The sequence below is a fragment of the Hirundo rustica genome, chromosome 10, assembly GCF_015227805.2.
Source record: "Hirundo rustica isolate bHirRus1 chromosome 10, bHirRus1.pri.v3, whole genome shotgun sequence".
NCBI lineage: Eukaryota > Metazoa > Chordata > Aves > Passeriformes > Hirundinidae > Hirundo > Hirundo rustica.
Window position 1 is genome coordinate 24,351,416 of NC_053459.1, and position 21,984 is coordinate 24,373,399.

The window sequence follows — 21,984 nt, forward strand, 5'->3', positions numbered from 1 at the left end:
CCCAAGGTTTTCATAAATCATTTTCCAGTCCTTCCGTGGGTAGAAGCAGCCCTGGCTGCTCCAGTTGTTTCTGTCTGGGAAGCAGCAGCCCCAGAGCTGTGCCAGGAATGTCACTGGGTTTGAACTGGAACATCACTCCCTGTTTACTGCAATCTGCAAAAACACTTTTCAGCTGAGCAGGGCAGGAAGGAGGAAAAGAAAATTCCAACATGGACGTCCTGGGAATAGCAAAAAATACAGGATGAAGGGAATAGCAAAAAATACAGGATGATGGGAATATCTTCTCACCTAACCCCTTTGTCTCTGCTTTGAGTGAGCAAAGTCAAGCGATTCCTAAGCTGAACATCAGCTGCAACTCAGCCTCTGGATTGTGAGATTCTGGGAAAAGGGATCTTTGGTTTGGATTTCTAACCCCCTCTGGATTGTGAGATTCTGGGAAAAGGGATCTTTGGTTTGGATTTCTAACCAAGAGCCAAAAGCCAAGCCCATGCACGAGTCCACACCCCAAGCCCATTAAATCCACATTCCCAAGCCACACAGTAATTCCATGCTGTTCCCAGCTTTGGGAAGAGGCAGCTCCTCCCAACATCCCTGGCAACTGAGCTCCATCCTTGTGCCACCAGTGACAGAGGATTTGCTGACAAGCACTGACTGATGGCTTTGCCCAGTGGGTTGAGACTTTGGAGGATCCTGTGGGATTTCCAAAGGATCTGGAGGGGAAAATTCCATCTGTTCCCTGGAGGGAAGCCGGGGCACCACGTGATGTCCCACTCCCCGTACCCGTCCAGCAGCTCTTACCTCAGTTTCCCGGTTTGACACTTCCAAATAAAGATGTATCAAATAAAAAATAAAGTTATTTTAATAGATCTTAATGAAGACAAATCTCAAGCAAATCACCAGCCACGATTAACATCTATTTGTCACAAAGAGCATTTACACGTGAGCAATCCCCTGGTGCTGCTGACAACACCCCAGAGGAAAGGGCTTAGGATAAAATTCCAAGTCCAAATCCCACTGGAGCCCTCCTTACCCAACCAGCCTGGGCTGCTTCCACGGCTTGGAAAAGTGAGCTGCTGGGACAAACTGTTCAGTGGGCTCCAGAGGAATCCCATCAGCTCTTGGCTTTGCCCTTTTTGGCAGGAAGTCTCCCCGTTGCCTCCAGGTATTTGTTGATGATTTCCTCCTGAGTGCTGGCTGAACAGGGGTGGTATCTGGAGTATTCCATGGTGTATTCCCCTTTTCCCTGCAGAGTTGGGACAGGAAGGTGAGGATTGGGCCCCCACCTCCTGCCTGGGAAGGAGCACCCAGGGATCCTCTACAATCCCAGCCAAACAAAACTCCTCAGGCACGGGAGAATTGTCTGGCCAGGAACTGCACAGCTCCGATCTCGTTCCCTGCTGCAGCTGCCACGCACAGGATGAGCCAATGAGCCCGAATGTACAGAATCCAGCAGGTTTCAGCCAAAAGGACCAGCAGGACTCACCTCTGTGCAGGACCTCAGCTCCGTGGCGTATCCAAACATGTCGTTCAGTGGCACCTAAAACCCGAACACATTTGCCCGCAATGAGGTTTTCGTCCATCGCTTTTGGGCTATCAGCTGATTAATCCCAATTATGACATAAAGAGTCATTGCTCCCTGCAAACAGCTCTGATTTAATGGGCTGCTGTTGTAAAGTATCTGTTATTTTAATTAATTTATTAATTAAAGCGTGGTTTTAGCTGGAAACCTCAAAAATCTGAGCGTTTGAGTGCACCAGGAACTGGAATATTCTAAATTCAGTGACGAGTCAGCCAGCAAGGTTTGAGCTATCTCCAGACATTCCTCCAAGGATAATCTGGGAAGCAGGGTGTGGTTGTCCTGAGCCCCCCCACCCAGCAGGAAAACACCCAGTGATCCCTTCCAATCGTTTTTGGGAGGGAGATAAAAGAAGGAGCACTGAAATGGAGTCAGCCTACGCCTGTGTCCATACAAACCGAGGAAAGCACGGGAGTGAAGCAGAGGGAAAGGGAAGGTGGGGAGCAGCGAGCACACAGACCTCAGCGTAGAGAGTGAAGTATCCCTCGGAGCCGTCCTGGCCCGTGATGACGCCGTGCCGCCGGTTGATCCCGGCTATCACAGCTCCCTGGAATTCCGCGGGAGCCACCACCTCCACGGCCATGATGGGCTCCAGGATGCGCACGGCAGCGTTTTCCATGGCTGCGGAGAGAGCGGAATGAGGGATCCAGCCTCAAAGGTGAACCTGCAGTAAGGATCCCTGTCGTGGCTTGCACCGTGTAACCAAAGTGTGTGCTCTGCTTCCAGCTGTGGCTGGGGAAGGGTTCTCTTTATCTCCTGTGGAACCCATCCCTCAGCTCTCCAGGGATCTCTGTGCTCACGGGCCATCCAGGCTCACTGAGACAATTCCATCATCCACTGGGAGATGCTCCACCCAGGGGAGGAGCCCAGCGTTCCCAGCTGGATCAAACCTGGGACTGGGAACAGCAGCACAGCCTGTGTGCGCTGGATTGCCAGAGGAATCCATCTCACCACCACGGGGCCCTTCCACAGACCATCTCTGCTCCAACAGAACCACACCTGGCACTGCAGCAGGACTCTGACCAACAGGGGTCAGGTCATGTTCTGACTCTGGCAGGGTTTTCAGGATTTTTTTGTTTGCTTGTTTTTTGTTGTTTTTTTTTTTTTTTTTTTGTACTCCTGCATTTTTATTCTTAATATTCCTAGTAAAGAACTGTTATTCCTATTCCCATATCTTTGCCTGAGAGCCCCTTAATTTCGAAATTATAGTAATTTGGAGGGAGGGGGTTCACATTCTCCATTCCAAGGGGAGCTCCAGCTTCCCCTGGCAGACACCTGTCTGTCCAAACCAAGACACTCCCAGACAGCAGCAGATAGTTTATGGTTAATGCCAGGCAAAAACCATGATCAACACACGGAATTCCAGCTCCCAGCCTTTCCTTCCTGGAGCCACAATCACAGAATCATCAAGGCTGGAAAAGGCCTCCAGGACCATCAGGACCAACCTTTGGCTGGCAGCGCTGCGCTCGCTAAACCCAGCTGTGAGATGCCACATGCAGACGTTCCCCAAGCACCTCCTGGGATTGTCACCCCACCACTTCCAGTGCTCAACCCCTCCTCCAGTGCAGGAATTTTTTCTCACAAAGGCCCAGTTTGACCAAATGTTCTCTTCCTACCCCGTAAGGGTGAAGCTGGTGGTGTTGCTGTACCGAATTCAGGGAAAAGAGGATTTCCTTCGTGCAGCCACAGGAATTCTCGTGCCTCCCTTCGGAATTCTAGAAACTCTTGGACACCTCCTGCTCCATAAAACTGGGCAAGCTTTGGGGGGGATGGATGGATGGGGGAAAGGATACCAGCCATCAGAACCCAGGCAAGGAGGAGCCTGTACCTTGTTTCAGGGCTCCCTCTCCCGCCCTGATGAAGGAGATCTCGTTGGAGTCCACCATGTGATGGGCGCCGTCCTCCAGCACGAAGCGCACCCCGGAGATGCGGTGTCCCGACACCAGGCCCTTCTCACAGGCCTCCCGGAATCCCTGGGAATGACACCCCAAAGTCACCAGCAGGAATCTGCAGCCTCTGCACTGCCGGGCTCCGGCACCTCAGTTTGACTTTACAAACAAAAAAAAAAATCACAGAACAAGGGAGAACGGCCTCAGGATTTGCCTTTTTAAGGGATTCCATGGCCAAACCCCAAAAGAATGCTCAGCGTGCAAAGAGCTCTTGCTTGGAGAACAAGATTCCTTCAAGACTATGTTTTTTTTCAGGATTTGGCAAAAATCTTTCAAGTGTTGCATCGTGGAAAAAATGAAGAAATAATTGTAGGTTATTACAGGAATTCCAAGATGTTGGTAGGTTAATTAAAGCTGTGTGTGACAAATCACACAGTGAGGCAGTCACAGAGGAGATAAAGAAACAGAATTTGGGAATTGAAGCAGGAAATGCAGCTTAATTACAGTTCCCTCCATAACTGGCCTTAGAGAAGTCACAGAAGAAGTTGCATATTTTGGGGTTGGGAGGAGAATTGTGGGGCCACAACCAGAAGCAGAAGAGGCCACGAAAAAGCAGCTTGAGCAAGAGGCTCTCACAAGGGAAACAGAGCCAGCACACAGCACCAAAGGAAACAGCAGCCCCTGAATTAACTGGAAACCCCAGGAATGCAAGACATGAAGTAAAACCACACAACTGTGATCCTGCTGCCGCTGGAGCGATGGGAAAAGCCTCCTCTGCAGGGGCAAGGCAGGCACAGCAAAGGTGGCTGTTACTGCAGGAAAAGAGCAATCAGCGTTTTCTGTATCGCTGAGAAAGGTCTGTACCTTTTCCACAGCGGGCACGAACTGCTTGGGAATATTTGTGCCAATGGTTCTGTCCTCGAATTCCAGTTTGGTGAAGTCCTCTGGCTCCAGGGGCTCCAGCACTCCGATGACTTTGCCATACTGGCCCGCTCCTCCCGACTGCTTCTTGTGGGTGAACTCAAACCTAGACCCCAACAATCACCACGTTACTCGTGACACGAGGCACAGCCTTCTATGGAAAACATTCCCATTCCGCATTCCAATCACTGGGTTGGACGGGAATCTAAATTTAAAATTCCATGGGCAGGGACACTTTCTGCTACCTGAGGCTGCACACAGCACCATCCGACCTGGACACTTCCAGGGATGGGACGGCCACAAATTCCCTGGAAAACCCGTGCCACGGCCTCCCCACCCTGCGGGGGCAGGATTTATCCGCAGTATCCCACCTAACGCTGTTCCACGCTGCCGGGAGGGATGCGCTGCCCCGCAGCATCCGCCCCGTCCCGCGGCTCGGAGCCCGCCCCGCTGCTGCGGCCCCGCCCGCTCCGGCGCTTCCTGCGGGAGGAGGAGGAGGAGGAGGAGGAAGCGGCTCCCCGGCCATGGAGCTGCCTCCCAGCCACTTCCCGGCCGCCCGGGCCGCGGCCGTGGCCGTGGGGTACCTGCGGTACCTGCGGGGCGGCCCCGGGCGAGGGCTGCAGCTGCGGGAGGTGCGGAGCGCCCGGCGCCAGGTGAGCGGGACGGCAGCGGGCACCGGGAATTGAATTGGGAACCACGGGCACCGGGAATCACCGGGGACCACCGGCAGCAGGCACCGGGAATTGGGAATCACGGGCACCGGGAATCACCGGGGACCACCGGCAGCGGGGACCGGGAATTGGGAATCACGGGCACCGGGAATCACCAGGGACCACCGGCAGCGGGGACCGGGAATCACCGGGAACCAGGAATCACCGGGGACCCGGTACCGGCTTCTCCCCCCGGAGCAGGCAGAGCCAGGGACAGACAGCCGCAGAGGAGGGGTGGAGTGTCCCGCTTGGGCTGGGGACATCCCGAACCCACCCGGGCGTGTCCCGGTGTCACCCGCCCCAGGTGAGGCCGCCTGGGCTGCAGGATGTGCAAAGGTCCTTTCCAAGAGCAGCTGCTCCGGGGTTGAGTCACCCGTGTGCCCGTCTGGGGTCCTGGCAGGAGCTCGGTGTCACCTGTGGGGTGTGTGACACACAGGCCTGGTGTCACCTGGTGTGAAACACAGCCCCGGTGTCACCTGTGGGGTGTGTGACACACAGCCCCGGTGTCACCTGGTGTGAAACACAGCCCCTATGTCACCTGTGGGGTGTGTGAAACACGGCCCCGGTGTCACCTGTGGGGTGTGTGAAACACGGCCCCTGTGTCACCTGTGGGGTGTGTGAAACACGGCCCCTGTGTCACCTGTGGGGTGTGTGAAACACGGCCCCTGTGTCACCTGTGGGGTGTGTGAAACACGGCCCCTGTGTCACCTGTGGGGTGTGTGAAACACAGCCCCTATGTCACCTGTGGGGTGTGTGAAACACGGCCCCGGTGTCACCTGTGGGGTGTGTGAAACACGGCCCCTGTGTCACCTGTGGGGTGTGTGAAACACGGCCCCTGTGTCACCTGTGGGGTGTGTGAAACACGGCCCCTGTGTCACCTGTGGGGTGTGTGAAACACGGCCCCTGTGTCACCTGTGGGGTGTGTGAAACACGGCCCCTGTGTCACCTGTGGGGTGTGTGAAACACAGCCCCTATGTCACCTGTGGGGTGTGTGAAACACAGCCCCGGTGTCACCTGTGGGGTGTGTGACACACAGCCCCGGTGTCACCTGGTGTGAAACACAGCCCCTATGTCACCTGTGGGGTGTGTGAAACACGGCCCCGGTGTCACCTGTGGGGTGTGTGAAACACAGCCCCTATGTCACCTGTGGGGTGTGTGAAACACGGCCCCACCCAGGGCACGGCACCGCGCCAGGAGGAAGCTCCCAGGGAGGAGGAGGAGGGTGCTGGGTGCTCCTGTGGGTGCCAGGACACGGCTCAGCCCTGCCCTGGGGTGGCAGGGACACCTGGCACTGCAGGGGCACAGCAAACCTGGCACAGGGCAGACCTGGCACTGCAGGGGCACAGCAATCCCCCTCCCAAAACAAGCAAACCCCAGCTGCTCCCTTCTTCATAGCCAGAAAAATACAGGGCACGGTGCAGCCCATAATAACCTGCAAAATGGAATTAATAGAAGGGAGCGCTGAAGGCTTTTAGGTGAGTATTTAACCAAGCAGCGAATTCTTGGATAGAATCACAAAGGAGCCCAAAATTGGCAGTTCAGGGGTGTTCAGGGGTAGAAATGAGGGTGGGGAGGCACAGAGGAAAGGGTTCCTGCCCATGGCAGGGCTGGCACTGGATGGGATTTAAGGTCCCTTCCAACCCAAACCATCCTGGGATTCTCTGATTTTGTCCAGGATGCAGCCACTCAACATTTGCCAAAATAAATGCTATCAGTATTTTCCCTTTCTTAGGACATCGATGATGTTGGGCACAAATACTACCTGGAGCTGGAGCTGGAAGATGTCCTGGACAAAGTGAGTCACTCTTGCTTTAATTACACATTCTGTACTTAGTATTTTGAGTCGTGCTCCTGATTTTTCTGTACTGCCAATCAGGCCCCAAAAAGGCTGGATTTTAAACAAAAGGAACCCACGTTGGGGATTCCAATGCTGCAGGGATGACAGGGACATCTCGGTGTCACTCAGCTCCAGCTGAACAGCACAAGGGACCTTCTGCACCCCAACCACTGCAGAAAGCAAATCCCACCCTTAAACATTCACAGAAACGCCAGGAATTTTAACCTTGCCTTAAATAATCGCAAATCTCTCTGGCCCAGACTCAGAGAAAACAGCAACCGCATAAAATAATTCCATTTTTCAGAAGTGCAAATTACCCCGGTAATTACACAGGTATTCAGTCAAATAATGATAATTAACTCTGCGACAGGGCAGCACTGTGAACTGCACTGCTGAGGTTCTGTATCACCTGGGCAGCAAAACCTCTGCTCCAGATGTGCAGGTCACAGTGCAAGGAGAGCTCAGGAGCACAGAGCAAGCAGACAAGGAGTTCTACAATCGGATCAGGAGCCTGGAAAAGGAGCTGGAGGCTGAGAACATCCCAGGTACAACCCAGGGCTGGGAGAGGGCTCAGGCCCCCACTGCTGCTTCCCTTTCTCTTTCTGGGGGTTCTGCAATCACAGCCACCGCATTTCTTCCTGATTCTGGCACTGTCACCTCTTCCTGCTCACTCTGAGGGTGTCCTGGCACTGCACAGCCAACACCCCAAAATGTACAACCCCAAATAAATGTACAACCCCAAATGCTGCTCTCACCTCAGAGCGACCCCAGCCTTCGAGACTGGAATTTATAGTAGGAGAAAAACGTGGAGCACAACACCCTGGCAGTGTCCCAGGCCGGGCTGGATGGAGCTTGGACACCCTGGGACAGTGGGAGGTGTCCCTGCCACGGCAGGGGTGGCACGGGAGGGGATTTAGGGTCCCTTCCAACCCCAAACCGTTCCAGGATTGTGGTGATGGAGCAGCTCCTCCCAAGGCCATGTGGGCCTTTGGCAAGCCCTGGGTGAGGTGATAACGTTCTGTTAACGGCTCTCTTTAACATCCAGGGTTTATTTTGGTTCCAGACAGCCACGGGAACGTTCCCCCGGAGCTGGAGCCCATCCACCTGCTGGCCTGGGCGGCCTCTGGCTACGTGATCTGGCAGAATTCCACTGAAAACACCAAGTTCCACCTTGCCCAAGTCAAACACGTGAAGCAAGTGGTGAGTGACCGGCAGGAACAGAATCCCAGACTGGTCTGGGCTGGAGGGATCCTAAAGCTCATCCCATTCCCCCCCTGCATGGGCAGGGACACCTCCCACAGCCCAGGGTGCTCCAAACACATCCAACCTGCCCTTGGCTTTCCCTGCAGAGTATTCAAGGGCTAAGCAGCTGTGGCAAGGACAATAAATTAAATTAACAGAATTCCGCAGATCCCCCCAGTTCTGCTGTGTTCCGATAGAGAAAAATCGATTCTGAGTTAGAAATAACCCTAAAGTTGACCATCAACCTTTAGAACCCCGATCATCAGCCTTAAAGTCAAGGCAGTTTTCCACAGGAGCCAGGAAGAAGCAGCAGGATTTAGTATTGAGAAAACCAAAAGCTCCGGAAGTTTTGCCCCTCAGATCAGACAGTGAATTCCCAGGAAGCTCTGGGTCCAAAGGAAAGACAGGAATTCCTTGTAGGAACAGGATTTGTCAGTGTTTTGCTCCCTCTGATGGCATTTTAGAGAACTCACAGCTGCAGGGCTGTGCACCAGCAAGCGCTTAAAGATTTTCAACCCCTCTCTAACAAATTTAAGGATAAAGGAGACAAACAACTATTAACTAATCCAGCTGCCATCCCTCCTGGGTAATTTTGTCCCTTTATCCCTGAAAAGCACAGGAAGAGTCTATTCCAAAGGCCAGGGTTTATTTTGTCACTCAGAATCCCAGACTCACTGTAAGGCCTCTGGAGTGCCCTTATCCTCTTGAGAGTTTTATTTGGGATTGTTTGGGTTAAACTGACACCTTCTAGAATGAGGTGTTCCCAACCCAAAGAATTCCTGTCGGATCTGGTCTCTGTAAAGCAGGAATTAGCAGTTTAAAGCTTTACACTCAGTGTCTCCAGTGCAGTTTTGGAGAACACAGAAATTCAAACCAGGAGCTTTTAATTTTTTTACGGTGCCTGAGCTCCACCTGCTTCACTTGTGATCAGGAGTTTTACCTGAAATCCATCAGGGAATTTTTGTGCTAACCACGGGGAGCTGAATCACTTTTTCTGAGGTGGGAGAATCCCCAAATCCACCCCTTTTCATCCTGTCTTTCCAGAAAAGAAGTGATGAAGATCTTCAGTTTGACTACGTGCTTCTACTCCACGAAATGGTGTCCCAGGTAAATCATTTACTTCCTAAAAAAGCCTTTTTTGGGTGTTTTAAGGCTGCAGCTGCCTGAGCTCCAGCTCAGACACAGATCTGATCCTTCAGGGTGAGCTCAGGCTCCCCATCCCTGCCTGTCTCAGCATTCCAGGAGCTATTTCCAGCTGTTTTGGGGCTTTCTTGGGAATGGCTGAGGTTCCAAACTGGTCCCTCACAGCCCTCCCTGGGGAGATCCCAGCGCCAAGGTGGGCAGGGACAAAGGGAAGGGGCAGCTGGAGCATCCTGGATTCCAGTACAGCCGCCAGCAATCCCAGCCACCCCCAGCAGAACCGGCTCCCAGAGCAGCACTGACACCCTGTGCTACTCTCTCCATCAAACTTTCGGGATCTGAGCGGGTGTTTCCATAGGAAAACCGCAGAAAACTGGGAAGAGAAGCTCCCGCGTGTTTCACCCCGCGGCAGGGATCCCCGTGCCGGTTTGGGCCCCGCCGCGCTCCCGTTCCCTCGGGTGGGATTCCCCGTTCTCCCCCGCTGGCTGGCCGGGAGGGGAGCGGGGCTCTCTGACGGAGCCGTGTGCCCCACAGGAGGTGCTGCCCTGCGGGGTGAGCGTGCTGTGGCACCCCCAGCGCGGGGCCCGCGTGTGCCACGGCCCCGGAAGCGCCTGAGCCCCCGCGGGAGCAGCGGGATCGGCCACGGGACGAGGCGCTGAACGACGCTTTCCCGGCCCCACAATTCCAAAAGAGCCTTCCCCGCCCCTCCGAGGGGATCAGCGCGATTCCCAGCGGGAATACTCACGGCACGGGGGCAGAGATGTTCTCCCTGAAGGCAACTTTGGGCTTCCCCATGGTGCAAGGACAGCCGTATTCCCTCTCCATTCTCTGCAGGAAAAAAACCCCACAGGCATCAGGGTTATTCCACTGGCAGTTATTTAGGAACTTCATCAGGATTCGTCGCTTCTTCGCTTGGGGGTTGCGCTGATTTTTTGGGGCTTTTTGTTATTTTTTTCTTTAATGAACAAATTATTTCCCTATCAACTTCTTTAAGACCTGCGGCTTCAGAGGCAGGAAGAGGAAACAGCACTAATTATGCTATTAAAATTCAAGCTTTTCAAGGCAAAAAAAATCGCTTTTTCTTTATTCTGTCGATATTTAAGATGCACCTTTTAGATGTTAAGAGTAAAATACAGACAGCAGCTGGAATGAAACAAATCCCTGTAACTACTCCTTTCTCCCTGCACCAGCTTTTAGCAGGGAATGATACATTTAAAACCACAGAAACAGAGGATTGTTCCCTAGAAATGAATTATAATTGGATGTTATCAATTATAATGAAATTAATTTTAATCAGGAATGATCAATTATTATAAGCAAAGGCTGCTAGAGCAAAGTGTAGTGTTTAATACCTTTTTAATGGATTTGAAACAAATCCTAAAAATATTTCGGGCAAAATTTCCTTTTAGAATTTTAGGAAAAAAAGGTTCCTTTTTTCCTTCAGAATGGAACCACTGGAGAGAAAAAAACCTTCAAAAGTTGACTTAGAAGTTCAGCTTTTCCCTAGAGCAGCCGGAAGGAACAGGGAGGAGGGAAGAGGAGGTGGGAAAAGCAGGGAAAAGCAGAGTCCATGGGATGTGCTTCCCAAATTACCTGGGCATAGATTTCCAGGTGCAGCTCCCCCATCCCAGAGACAATGGTCTCCTTGCTCTCCTCATCGAAGTGGATCCTGAAGGTGGGATCTTCCCTGGTGAAGCGGCCCAGGCCTTTGGAAAATTTATCCAGGTCGTTCTGAAACACGAACCAAGATTCACTCAGCATCCGTGGGTCATTCCAAGAAAAAAGCCTCAAGCTGTCCCATCCACTGCTGAGCATTCCTGCTCTTTGGGGTTATTTTATGGAAGATTTAGAACTCTTGATTAAAGTGTTAATTATTTATTTCAAGTCTGTGTTTCTGGCTGAGTGACAGCATCCGGCTCAGCCCTGGGTTATCCAAGGGATAAAGTCTTGGATATTTGGGATAAAACACTTTCAAACAGTCCTTAGATTGTTCCATAACATCACAAAGCAGCAAAGGGAGGGAACTCAGGGGGAAGAGTTTGATCCAAAGGCTCTCACCTTGTTGGAAGGCTTCATAGCCACGGAAATGACGGGATCAGGGACGTGGATGGACTCCTGTGTGGCCAAGGAAAAGGGGACGATTACAAACTACAGCAAAATCCTGGAGACTCCCAGCGCCTGAGACAGGCAGGGCAAGGGGGGCTCACCATGGAGATGTCAGTGCTGGTTTTATCCGTGAACGTGTCCCCGCTGGCACAGTCGATCCCAAACAGGGCACAGATGTCTCCAGCATAAACCTCATTCACATCCTGAGGGAAGGAAAATTCCTCTTCAGACAACACTGGGATAAGAGCAGCCGTGGCTGCCCCTGGATCCCTGGAAGTGTCCAAGGCCAGGGCTTGGATCACTCTGGCACCAGTGGGAGGTGTCCCTGCCCTTGTGGCTGGATGATCCTTAAGGTCCCTTCCATCCCAAACCGTTCCGGGATCCATCCTGTCCTTCCCTCACATCCCAACTCCACCTGGATTACAGAAGCTCCACAAACACAGCGTTTTAAACCCTGACACTGAGCTCCTCAAAAAAAAAATCCCAGCTTGGGTAAAAACCCCTTCAAATCTCCCTCTTTATTCAAAGGGCAAAAGGGATCGGATTAATTTGGGATCAAGCGAGAAGCAAGGCTGATAAGAAGCAGAGAGCATCCCATGCTTGAGGCAGTGCTGACACAGCCAGGGTGATCCAGGGGGTGCCAGCCCATCCCCGGGGACGCCAGCCCATCCCCGGGAATGCCAGCCCGTCCCCGGGGGGTGCCAGCCCGTCCCCGGGGGTGCCAGCCCGTCCCCGGGGGTGCCAGCCCGTCCCCGGGGATGCCAGCCCGTCCCTGGGGGATGCCAGCCCGTCCCCGGGGGATGCCAGCCCGTCCCCGGGGGGTGCCAGCCCGTCCCCGGGGGGTGCCAGCCCGTCCCCGGGGGGTGCCAGCCTGTCCCCGGGAATGCCAGCCCGTCCCTGGGGATGCCAGCCCGTCCCCGGGGGATGCCAGCCCGTCCCCGGGGGACGCCAGCCCGTCCCCGGGAATGCCAGCCCGTCCCCGGGAATGCCAGCCCGTCCCCGGGGGATGCCAGCCCATCCCCGGGGGATGCCAGCCCGTCCCCAGGGGACGCCAGCCCGTCCCCGGGAATGCCAGCCCATCCCCGGGGGATGCCAGCCCATCCCCGGGGGATGCCAGCCCGTCCCTGGGGGTGCCAGCCCGTCCCTGGGGGTGCCCTCACCTCCATGGTGTCCGAGTGCATCCTCACGAGCCGCTGCACCCTGACCCTCTTCCCCGTGCGGGTGTTGTAGATGTAATCCGACTTCTTCAGCGTGCCCTGGTACACCCTGACATAGGTTAACTGCCCAAACTTGCCAGCCTGCAAGCACAAACCCCCAGAAACAGCTCCCGTCATCCTGGGAGCCAGCACCAGCCCCAGGCTGCACCGACCGAATGTGGAGCAAGTGTCCACGCTGCAAATGGAAATGAGGTTTTTAACAGATGTCTCTTGGCCCTGCAATGGAATTTGGCAATTTTCTGAACCGGTTCTTTGCTCCCAAACCTCCCCAGCAGAGACACACGTTACCAGGAGATGTGGCCAGCCATTTTCCGTACGAATCCTGAAGTGCTGATCCCTAACAATTTACTTGCTTAAATCTCTGCACTTGTTCCTCTCTCATGTCCCATTGTTTCCACACGCAGGATTTTCCCCGAAAATATTTCAGTTAACCCAACAACCCCCACCCCCCCACCCCGAACATTCAAGTTTTAACTAAGAAAACCAGAAAATACTTGAGGTCCAGAACGCATCCTAAAGAGCCAAATTGTCAGCGTTTGTGGATTTTATGGTTGAAGCCTTTTTTTTTTTTTTTTTAATTAATTAAATTTCAGCTGAAGATAAATGTAAACTGATTTTCAGTATGAAGTGATTTGAAAGTCTGCTGTAGGTAAGTTTTGGTAGCACCACCTGGACTCTCTCCATGCCTTGTGGGAAGGAGCAGAGTGGGACTCACCTCCAGTTTGAAGGCAAGGCCGATGAAAGGCTGGGAATCATCACGAGCAGAGTTCAGCAGGAACTTGGTTTGGTTCTGAGAATCCCTTAAAAACAGGGATGAGAGGGAGGTGAGGTTAGGAACCAACACGGGAGTCTCCTCCAAACATTTACAGGCTCTGCTGTTGGGGGTCACACGTCTGGGTGGGCTCTGCTCCCAGGAACAGGGACAGCAGGAGAGGGAACGGCCTCAGGCTGGGCCAGGGGAGGAAATCAGCAGGAATTTCCTCATGCAAAGGTTCTTAAACACTGGAAGGGGCTCCCAGGGAGGTTTGGAGCCCCCATCCCGGGAGGTGCCCAAGGAATTCATGGATGTGGCACTCAGTGCTCCGGGTTGGGTGACAAAGGGAGGATTTGATGATCCTGGAGCTCTTTTCCAGCCTCAGGGATTCCAGATTCATGTCCATAAGAATAAAACACTATTTACACACTTGGGATGTGCTCCCTGCTCTAGGCAGGCCTGGCTTTAAGGGCTGCCATCAATTCTAAAGAGTTATCCAACAATCACTGTGGAAATGTTACACTGAATGTGGTAAAATCCCAGTACAGAGAGCAGCCCTGGAAGGAGAGAGGAGCTTTGGGACTCTGTGCCAAAGCCTGGTGCCACTGTTTGATACCAGTGGATCCTGTTAGGAATTACTCCTGCTTTAAGACTATTCCATGGAATCCCAGGCTGGTTTGGGTGGGAAGGGAGCCTCAAAGCCCAGCCAGAGCCATGGGCAGGGACACTGGACGCTGCTGCTGCTGCTGGATGCACTCACCCCTGGTTGAGGAGAGCGTAGTTCTCCACCTCAGAAGGATTGGGAAGGTATTCCAGGACTGCATCCAGCAGTGGCTGCACCCCTTTGTTCTTCAAAGCACTTCCCACGAGGACAGGGGTGAAGGATTTCTGCAGCGTTGCCCTTCGGATCGCCAGCTGAAAAATATCCCCGTGAGTTCCTCCTGCAGCACAGCCCAGCTGAGAAACATCCCTGTGAGTTCCTGCTGCAGCACAGCCCAGCTGAGAAACATCCCTGTGAGTTCCTCCTGCAGCACAGCCCAGCTGAGAAACATCCCCGTGAGTTCCTGCAGCACAGCCCAGCTGAGAAACATCCCCCTGAGTTCCTGCTGCAGCACAGCCCAGCTGAGAAACATCCCCGTGAGTTCCTCCTGCAGCACAGCCCAGCTGAGAAACATCCCCGTGAGTTCCTGCAGCACAGCCCAGCTGAGAAACATCCCCGTGAGTTCCTGCAGCACAGCCCAGCTGAGAAACATCCCCGTGAGTTCCTGCTGCAGCACAGCCCAGCTGAGGAACATCCCCGTGAGTTCCTCCTGCAGCACAGCCCAGCTGAGGAACATCCCCATGAGTTCCTGCTGCAGCACAGCCCAGCTGAGAAACATCCCTGTGAGTTCCTGCTGCAGCACAGCCCAGCTGAGAAACATCCCTGTGAGTTCCTGCAGCACAGCCCAGCTGAGAAACATCCCCGTGAGTTCCTGCTGCAGCACAGCCCAGCTGAGAAACATCCCCGTGAGTTCCTGCTGCAGCACAGCCCAGCTGAGGAACATCCCCGTGAGTTCCTGCTGCAGCACAGCCCAGCTGAGAAACATCCCCGTGAGTTCCTCCTGCAGCACAGCCCAGCTGAGGAACATCCCCGTGAGTTCCTGCAGCACAGCCCAGCTGAGGAACATCCCCGTGAGTTCCTGCAGCACAGCCCAGCTGAGAAACATCCCTGTGAGTTCCTGCAGCACAGCCCAGCTGAGAAACATCCCTGTGAGTTCCTGCAGCACAGCCCAGCTGAGGAACATCCCCGTGAGTTCCTCCTGCAGCACAGCCCAGCTGAGGAACATCCCCGTGAGTTCCTGCAGCACAGCCCAGCTGAGGAACATCCCCGTGAGTTCCTCCTGCAGCACAGCCCAGCTGAGGAACATCCCTGTGAGTTCCAGCAGCACAGCCCAGCTGAGGAACATCCCTGTGAGTTCCTGCTGCAGCACAGCCCAGCTGAGGAACATCCCTGTGAGTTCCTCCTGCAGCACAGCCCAGCTGAGGAACATCCCCGTGAGTTCCTGCAGCACAGCCCAGCTGAGAAACATCCCCCTGAGTTCCTGCAGCACAGCCCAGCTGAGGAACATCCCCGTGAGTTCCTCCTGCAGCACAGCCCAGCTGAGGAACATCCCCGTGAGTTCCTGCAGCACAGCCCAGCTGAGGAACATCCCCGTGAGTTCCTGCAGCACAGCCCAGCTGAGAAACATCCCCCTGAGTTCCTGCAGCACAGCCCAGCTGAGGAACATCCCCGTGAGTTCCTCCTGCAGCACAGCCCAGCTGAGGAACATCCCTGTGAGTTCCTGCAGCACAGCCCAGCTGAGAAACATCCCCGTGAGTTCCTCCTGCAGCACAGCCCAGCTGAGGAACATCCCCGTGAGTTCCTGCTGCAGCACAGCCCAGCTGAGGAACATCCCTGTGAGTCCCTGCAGCACAGCCCAGCTGAGAAACATCCCCGTGAGTTCCTCCTGCAGCACAGCCCAGCTGAGAAACATCCCCGTGAGTTCCTGCTGCAGCACAGCCCAGCTGAGGAACATCCCTGTGAGTTCCTCCTGCAGCACAGCCCAGCTGAGGAACATCCCCGTGAGTTCCTCCTGCAGCACAGCCCAGCTGAGGAACATCCCTGTGAGTTCCAGCAGCACAGCCCAGCTGAGGAACATCCCTGTGAGTTCCTGCTGCAGCACAGCCCAGCTGAGGAACATCCCTGTGAGTTCCTCCTGCAGCACAGCCCAGCTGAGGAACATCCCCGTGAGTTCCTGCAGCACAGCCCAGCTGAGAAACATCCCCCTGAGTTCCTGCAGCACAGCCCAGCTGAGGAACATCCCCGTGAGTTCCTCCTGCAGCACAGCCCAGCTGAGGAACATCCCCGTGAGTTCCTGCAGCACAGCCCAGCTGAGGAACATCCCCGTGAGTTCCTGCAGCACAGCCCAGCTGAGGAACATCCCTGTGAGTTCCTGCAGCACAGCCCAGCTGAGGAACATCCCCGTGAGTTCCTGCAGCACAGCCCAGCTGAGAAACATCCCCCTGAGTTCCTGCAGCACAGCCCAGCTGAGGAACATCCCCGTGAGTTCCTCCTGCAGCACAGCCCAGCTGAGGAACATCCCTGTGAGTTCCTGCAGCACAACCCAGCTGAGAAACATCCCCGTGAGTTCCTCCTGCAGCACAGCCCAGCTGAGGAACATCCCCGTGAGTTCCTGCTGCAGCACAGCCCAGCTGAGGAACATCCCTGTGAGTCCCTGCAGCACAGCCCAGCTGAGAAACATCCCCGTGAGTTCCTCCTGCAGCACAGCCCAGCTGAGAAACATCCCCGTGAGTTCCTGCTGCAGCACAGCCCAGCTGAGGAACATCCCTGTGAGTTCCTCCTGCAGCACAGCCCAGCTGAGGAACATCCCTGTGAGTTCCTCCTGCAGCACAGCCCAGCTGAGAAACATCCCTGTGAGTTCCTCCTGCAGCACAGCCCAGCTGAGAAACATCCCTGTGAGTTCCTGCAGCACAGCCAAGCTCCCTGGCTTTCCTGGGCTTCTCCACTCCTGGAACAAAGAGCTGCCCCCACAGTCCCCTGGATGCCCCCCACCACAAGGGCTTCCCAGAAAACCTGTCCCCCAAAATTAAGCCAAACCAGACTGGGAACGGGCCCTCCCTGGGGGGAGCTGGAGCTCAGCTGAGGTGACACAACTCCAGCCAACAGAATTCCTGATCCATTTATGGAGGAACGAGGGCACAGGGACCCGGGTGAGTGTGGGAACGGCCAGCACAAGGAAGGTACCTTTAACTGTGCAGCTGTGGGAATCTTCTCCTCCAGGAAGAGCTCTCCCAGGAGCTCGTCGGCGTTGGCCACGCACTCGATGAGCTCCCGGCGCCGCTCCGCGGCCTCCGCCCGCAGCTCGGCCGGGATCTCCTCCCGCCTCAGCGTCTGCCTGCGCACACAGGGAGCACCGTGACCCCCAGGAATCCCACAGGGAGCAGCCTGCCCACCCTGACTGAGAACAATCCTCCCTTCCCGTGGATCCCGGGGGAAAAAAATCCCCTGCGAGCACCGGCGCGTTCTCTCGGACGTGGGAGAGCGCTTCCAACTCCCGGCAGGAGCCTGCAGGGATCAGAACTTCCCAAGAGCCTCACCCACAGCTTATCTTCATCCCAGGGAGCCACACACGCTGCAGGATCCCGGCATGGAGCAGCCTCCGGCTTCTCCAGGTGGGAATGTGGCCACCAACCCTTCACTGCACCCAGGTCCTGCTGCAGCCACCCCCACCAGAGCTCCCTGCAGGGACACCCTCAGCCCCAGCACAAGCCCATTCCCAAAATTCCAGAGAGCTAGGCTTGGCCTCTGAAGAGAAACTGCAGGAATTCCTCCTGCAAAGAGCAGCTCCAGCTAGAAAAGCAGTAGTTCCCAGGACTTACCCAAAAGCCCCATCAAAATAGATTGCTTTTTCTTCAATGAGATCTATAATTCCTTTAAAGTTTCCCTCCAACCCGATAGGAATCTGAACAAAAGCTGCATTGTGTTTCAGCTTGGATCTGAAAAAGGGGAAAACAGGAATTATTAAAGAAAAATAAGTAATTTCTATGTGTGTGCTCCAGATAGGCTTAGAGCAACATCCTCCTCCCACAAACTCCCCGTGTTCTGTCCTTTGGACTGTGCCCAAATCTGCCAAATTGGATAAAAACCACCCAGCTGTAGTTTAGGGCTTTGTATCCCGCCTTTTATATACCAACAACAGCAACTCCCACGGGAAAGGCAGCACGGGAAACCAGTTTGAGACCGAGTGCTTGATTAAGGGAGTTGCTTCTCCCTTAAGGAGCATTAATGAGTTTATCTCATGGATCAAATTAGGCAGGGAGCAAGCAGGACCTCCAGGAACCCAAAGCAGCCCGTGTCACCTCCCTGCTGGCATTCCAGCAGCACCAGGATTTAGGGAAAACTAAGAGACTGCTTTCAAAGTGGGTCCTGATACAGTTCCATCAACAAAACAAACACCAAAGCCCGGCCCTTGGTCACTGCAGGTCTTGGCTGACACCAATATTTGAGGGACAATGGAGATTTGTCCTGGGTCAGATCAGGGTTTAACCTCGAGCCAGGAACTCTCCAAACTGCAGCTCCCCAGAGAATCCTTTCCAGTGTTGTTCCTAATGACCTGCCACGGGGATGGAACTTCAGGAAATCATTGTAAATGCCAAAAACCTGAGCTGCTGCACCGCTCTGGCCGGGTTGGAGCCCATCCTGTCCAGTTTGTTGATGAAGGTGAGGAAGGGGACGTTGTAACGCTTCATCTGCCTGTTGACAGTGATGGTCTGGCACTGGACACCTCCCACAGCACAGAGAACCAGGATGGCTCCGTCCAGCACCCTCAGAGACCTCTCCACTTCAATGGTGAAGTCCACGTGGCCTGCATAACAAATACAAACAAGAGTGATAAAGGCATTGGAAAGGAGCAGCAGCCCAGGGAATCCCACTGAGCCACATCAGCTCAAGTGATGGAGCACAGAGTCATGGAATGGTTTGGGTGGGAAGGGACCTTAAACCCCATTTCCACTCCTGCCATGGCAGGGACACCTCCCACTGTCCCAGGCTGCTCCAAGCCCTGTCCAGCCTGGCCTGGGACACTGCCAGGGATCCAGGGGATCCACAGCTTCCCTGGGCACCCTGTGCCAGGGGCTCCCCACCCTCCCAGGGAACAATCCAATCCCAGTGTCCCATCTGACCCCCTGTCAGTTTGTACTCCTTGCTCTATCAGAACCAGGGACACAAAGATGCACCACGTCCCCTGTATCCACGAGGAACAGCAATCCCCAGGTGCTGCCGGCGTCCCGTACCTGGCGTGTCGATGATGTTGATGTTGGTGTCCTTCCACATGGTGTAAGTGGCTGCAGACTGGATGGTGATGCCCCGCTGTCGCTCCAGCTCCATGGAATCCATGACAGCTCCAACTCCATCCTTACCTTTCACCTTAGGAGAGGAAATAAAAAATAAAATTAGTTCAAGGAGTTTGCTAAGAATTCATATCCCATCCCTGGAAGTGTCCAAGGCCAGGCTGGACGGGGCTTGGAGCAGCCTGATCTATGGAAGGTGTCTCTGCCCACGGCAGGGGATGGGATGGGTGAGCTTTAAGTTCTCTTCCCACCCAAACCATTCCGTGGTACTGTGAATCCATCTGCACGGAGTGAGCATCATCCCTCGTGCAGAAAACCCCAGTGTGGAGGGGAGTCAGTCCCAGGAGGGTCCCGGTGGGAGCTGAGCCCGACCTCGTGCATCTGCGCGATCCTGCCCGTGTAGAACAGGATCCGCTCCGTCAGCGTCGTCTTGCCGGAGTCGATGTGAGCCGAGATCCCGATGTTCCTGATCCTCTCGTTGGGAAGCACCCCCGAGGAGCAGTGCCTGCAGGAGGTCAGCAGGAGCTGCAAGGCCAGAGAAGGTCACTGGGTCAGGAGGGGATCCAACAGCTCACAGGACACGAGGAGTGGGACAAGGGGAAACCGCCTCAAGCTATGCCAGGGAGGCTCAGGTTGGACACCAGGAGGAATTTCTCCATGGAAAAGGTGGTCAGGCTTTGGAAGGGGCTGCCCAGGGAGGTCTGAAGTCCATCCCTGGAGGGGTCCAAGGAATTCCTGGACGTGGCACTCAGTGCTGTGGGCTGGGGACAAGGCGGGGACCAGGCACAGCTTGGACTCGATGGTCTCGGAGAGTTTTTCCAACGTTAATTTATCCCGGGATTCACTGCCCACGGCTAAACAGCCAAACCGCTTCCCTACGGCTTCCTGCCAACCCGTGGCGAAGCGGTCACCTCAAGCCGCGTGAACTCTCCAGGTCACCTCGGAGCTGTCACCACACCCCGCGCGGCCCCTCCGCTGCTCCGTCCCGGTTTTCCTGTCCCCATCCATGTGACCGGAGCTGCTCGTTCCCTGCAGCTGCTGCGGCCCGTCCGGGGCTGTCCCAGCCCTCCATCCCTTCTGCTCCCGGCTCCCTCCCGTCCCTGGGGCGCGGGGCAGTCCCGCCGCCGGTACCTGGATGTGCCGCGGGCGGCCCGGGGCCAGCCCGGCCCGTAACACCCTCAGCATGGCCCCGGCTGCGGCTGCAGCTGCGGCCCCGCTCCGGGCTCCAACCCCGGCTCCAATCGCGGCTCCGGCCCCGGCTCCAATCGCGGCTCCGGCCCCGGGTCGCTCCCGCCTCTTCCGGAGCCCCGCGCAGGCGCCGCGCAGGCTCGGCCCTGCAGCCCCTCACGGGTCCCTCAGGGAGCGGCGAGCCGGGCGGGAGCCCTGAGGGTGGAATGGAGGCTCCCATCGAGCCCCCAGCCCCTCACGGGTGCCTCAGGGAGCGGCGAGCCGGGCGGGAGCCCTGAGGGTGGAATGGAGGCTCCCATCGAGCCCCCAGCCCCTCACGGGTCCCTCAGGGAGCGGCGAGCCGGGCGGGAGCCCCGAGAGCGGAATGGAGACTCCCATCAAACCTCCATCCCCTCACGGGTGCCTCAGGGAGCGGCGGAGCCGGGCGGGAGCCCCAGGGGCAGAATGGAGAGGGGACGCTCACACCGAGGTCCCTAGCCCCTCACGGGTCCCGGGAGCCCCAGGGGTGGAACGGAGCGGGGAGGATCTCACCGAGCCCCCGGCCGTTCACGGGTCCGGGGAGCGCCGAGGATGGAATGGAAAGGAGAGGCTCTCAGCGAGTTCCCCCGGCCCCTGACGGTTCCCGGGATCCCCGAGGGTGGAATGGGGAGGAGAGGCTCTCACCGAGTTCCCCGGGCCCTTACCGTTCCCGGGAGCCCCAGGGGTGGAATGGGGAGGGGAGGCTCTCACCGAGTTCCCCCGGCCCCTCACGGATCTCGGGATCCCCGAGGGTGGAATGGAGAGGAGAGGCTCTCACCGAGTTCCCCCGGCCCCTCACGGATCTCGGGATCCCCGAGGATGGAATGGACAGGAGAAGCTCTCACCGAGTTCCCCGGCCCCTCACGGTTCCCGGGATCCCCGAGGATGGAATGGCGAGGAGAGGCTCTCACCGAGTTCCCCGGCCCCTGACGGTTCCCGGGAGCCCCAGGGGTGCAGTGGGGAGGGGAGGCTCGCACCGAGCCCGTCCCGGAGCGCCCTCGGGCTGGTCCCTTCCCGGGAGCGATGCTGACCCGGCCGTGCGGAGCCCCGGGGTGCGGACACGGCATTCTCCGAGTGCGGCCTGGAAGGGGCGGATTTCACCCAAAGCAGGGAGCGGGGAGCAGCCCCAGGAATTCGGGAATGAGGAGGAATTAGATCGGGGGGCTGAAGCGCAGGGAAAGGGGAACACAAGGCCGGGATGGGCGGGACGGTGGGTGGGGCACAGGGACCCGCTTGGAAAACGCTGTTAAGTGTTCAATATATCCTTGATACAAAATTACTCCCCAGGAACTGCCTTTCATACTTGCAGAGGCTCCAGGAGCGGCTCTGAGGCAGAGGCCCTCTCCATACTCTGTTTGGTTCCATAAAGGTTATTTTTTTGTGGAAAATGCACACTCGCCTCCAGAAACTGAGGGATTTCCAGAGAATCCCGCAGTGGTTTGGCTAAATCTCATCCCATTCCAGCCCTGCATGGGCAGGGGCACCTCCCAGAGCCCA

At 55.8% G+C, this 21,984-nt stretch overlaps 2 protein-coding genes across 3 annotated transcripts; one reads left to right on the plus strand and one right to left on the minus strand.

The window, feature by feature from the left end:
• Positions 1–841: 841 nt before the first annotated feature.
• On the minus strand, positions 842–20,542 carry GFM1 (G elongation factor mitochondrial 1). Its single transcript, XM_040074319.2, has 18 exons — positions 20,413–20,542; positions 19,654–19,806; positions 19,225–19,357; positions 18,593–18,797; positions 17,812–17,928; positions 17,177–17,327; positions 14,153–14,307; positions 13,354–13,438; positions 12,582–12,719; positions 11,523–11,624; positions 11,374–11,430; positions 10,909–11,046; positions 10,061–10,143; positions 4,330–4,492; positions 3,405–3,549; positions 2,037–2,197; positions 1,484–1,537; positions 842–1,243 (listed from the first exon to the last, which is right to left on the minus strand). Exons 1-18 carry the CDS (start codon positions 20,464–20,466, stop codon positions 1,112–1,114), a joined length of 2,226 nt encoding a protein of 741 aa, XP_039930253.1. The 5' UTR covers positions 20,467–20,542; the 3' UTR covers positions 842–1,111.
• Positions 4,911–12,964, plus strand: LOC120757165 (latexin-like). 2 transcript variants are annotated; one of them, XM_058421943.1, is made up of 6 exons: positions 4,911–5,039; positions 6,829–6,891; positions 7,304–7,478; positions 7,997–8,133; positions 9,220–9,282; positions 12,914–12,964. In XM_058421943.1, the coding sequence occupies exons 1-6, from the start codon at positions 4,911–4,913 to the stop codon at positions 12,962–12,964; spliced, it is 618 nt and encodes a 205-aa protein (XP_058277926.1). The 2 variants fall into 2 exon arrangements, with proteins under 2 accessions (XP_058277926.1, XP_039930254.1); XM_040074320.2 differs by lacking the exon at positions 12,914–12,964 and adding an exon at positions 9,850–10,910.
• Positions 20,543–21,984: the final 1,442 nt, after the last annotated feature.

Bases quoted from the DNA above. Each gene is read 5' to 3' on its own strand.
- LOC120757165 (XM_040074320.2), top strand. From the start codon at position 4,911: ATGGAGCTGCCTCCCAGCCACTTCCCGGCCGCCCGGGCCGCGGCCGTG. The intron at 5,040-6,828 runs GTGAGCGGGACG...TCCCTTTCTTAG, and splicing joins TGCGGAGCGCCCGGCGCCAG to GACATCGATGATGTTGGGCA. The intron at 8,134-9,219 runs GTGAGTGACCGG...CTGTCTTTCCAG, and splicing joins TCAAACACGTGAAGCAAGTG to AAAAGAAGTGATGAAGATCT.
- GFM1 (XM_040074319.2), bottom strand. From the start codon at position 20,466: ATGCTGAGGGTGTTACGGGCCGGGCTGGCCCCGGGCCGCCCGCGGCAC. The intron at 10,144-10,908 runs GTAATTTGGGAA...TTTTTCCTGCAG, and splicing joins ACCTGGAAATCTATGCCCAG to AGAATGGAGAGGGAATACGG. The intron at 1,244-1,483 runs GTGAGTCCTGCT...CCAACTCTGCAG, and splicing joins AGCTGAGGTCCTGCACAGAG to GGAAAAGGGGAATACACCAT.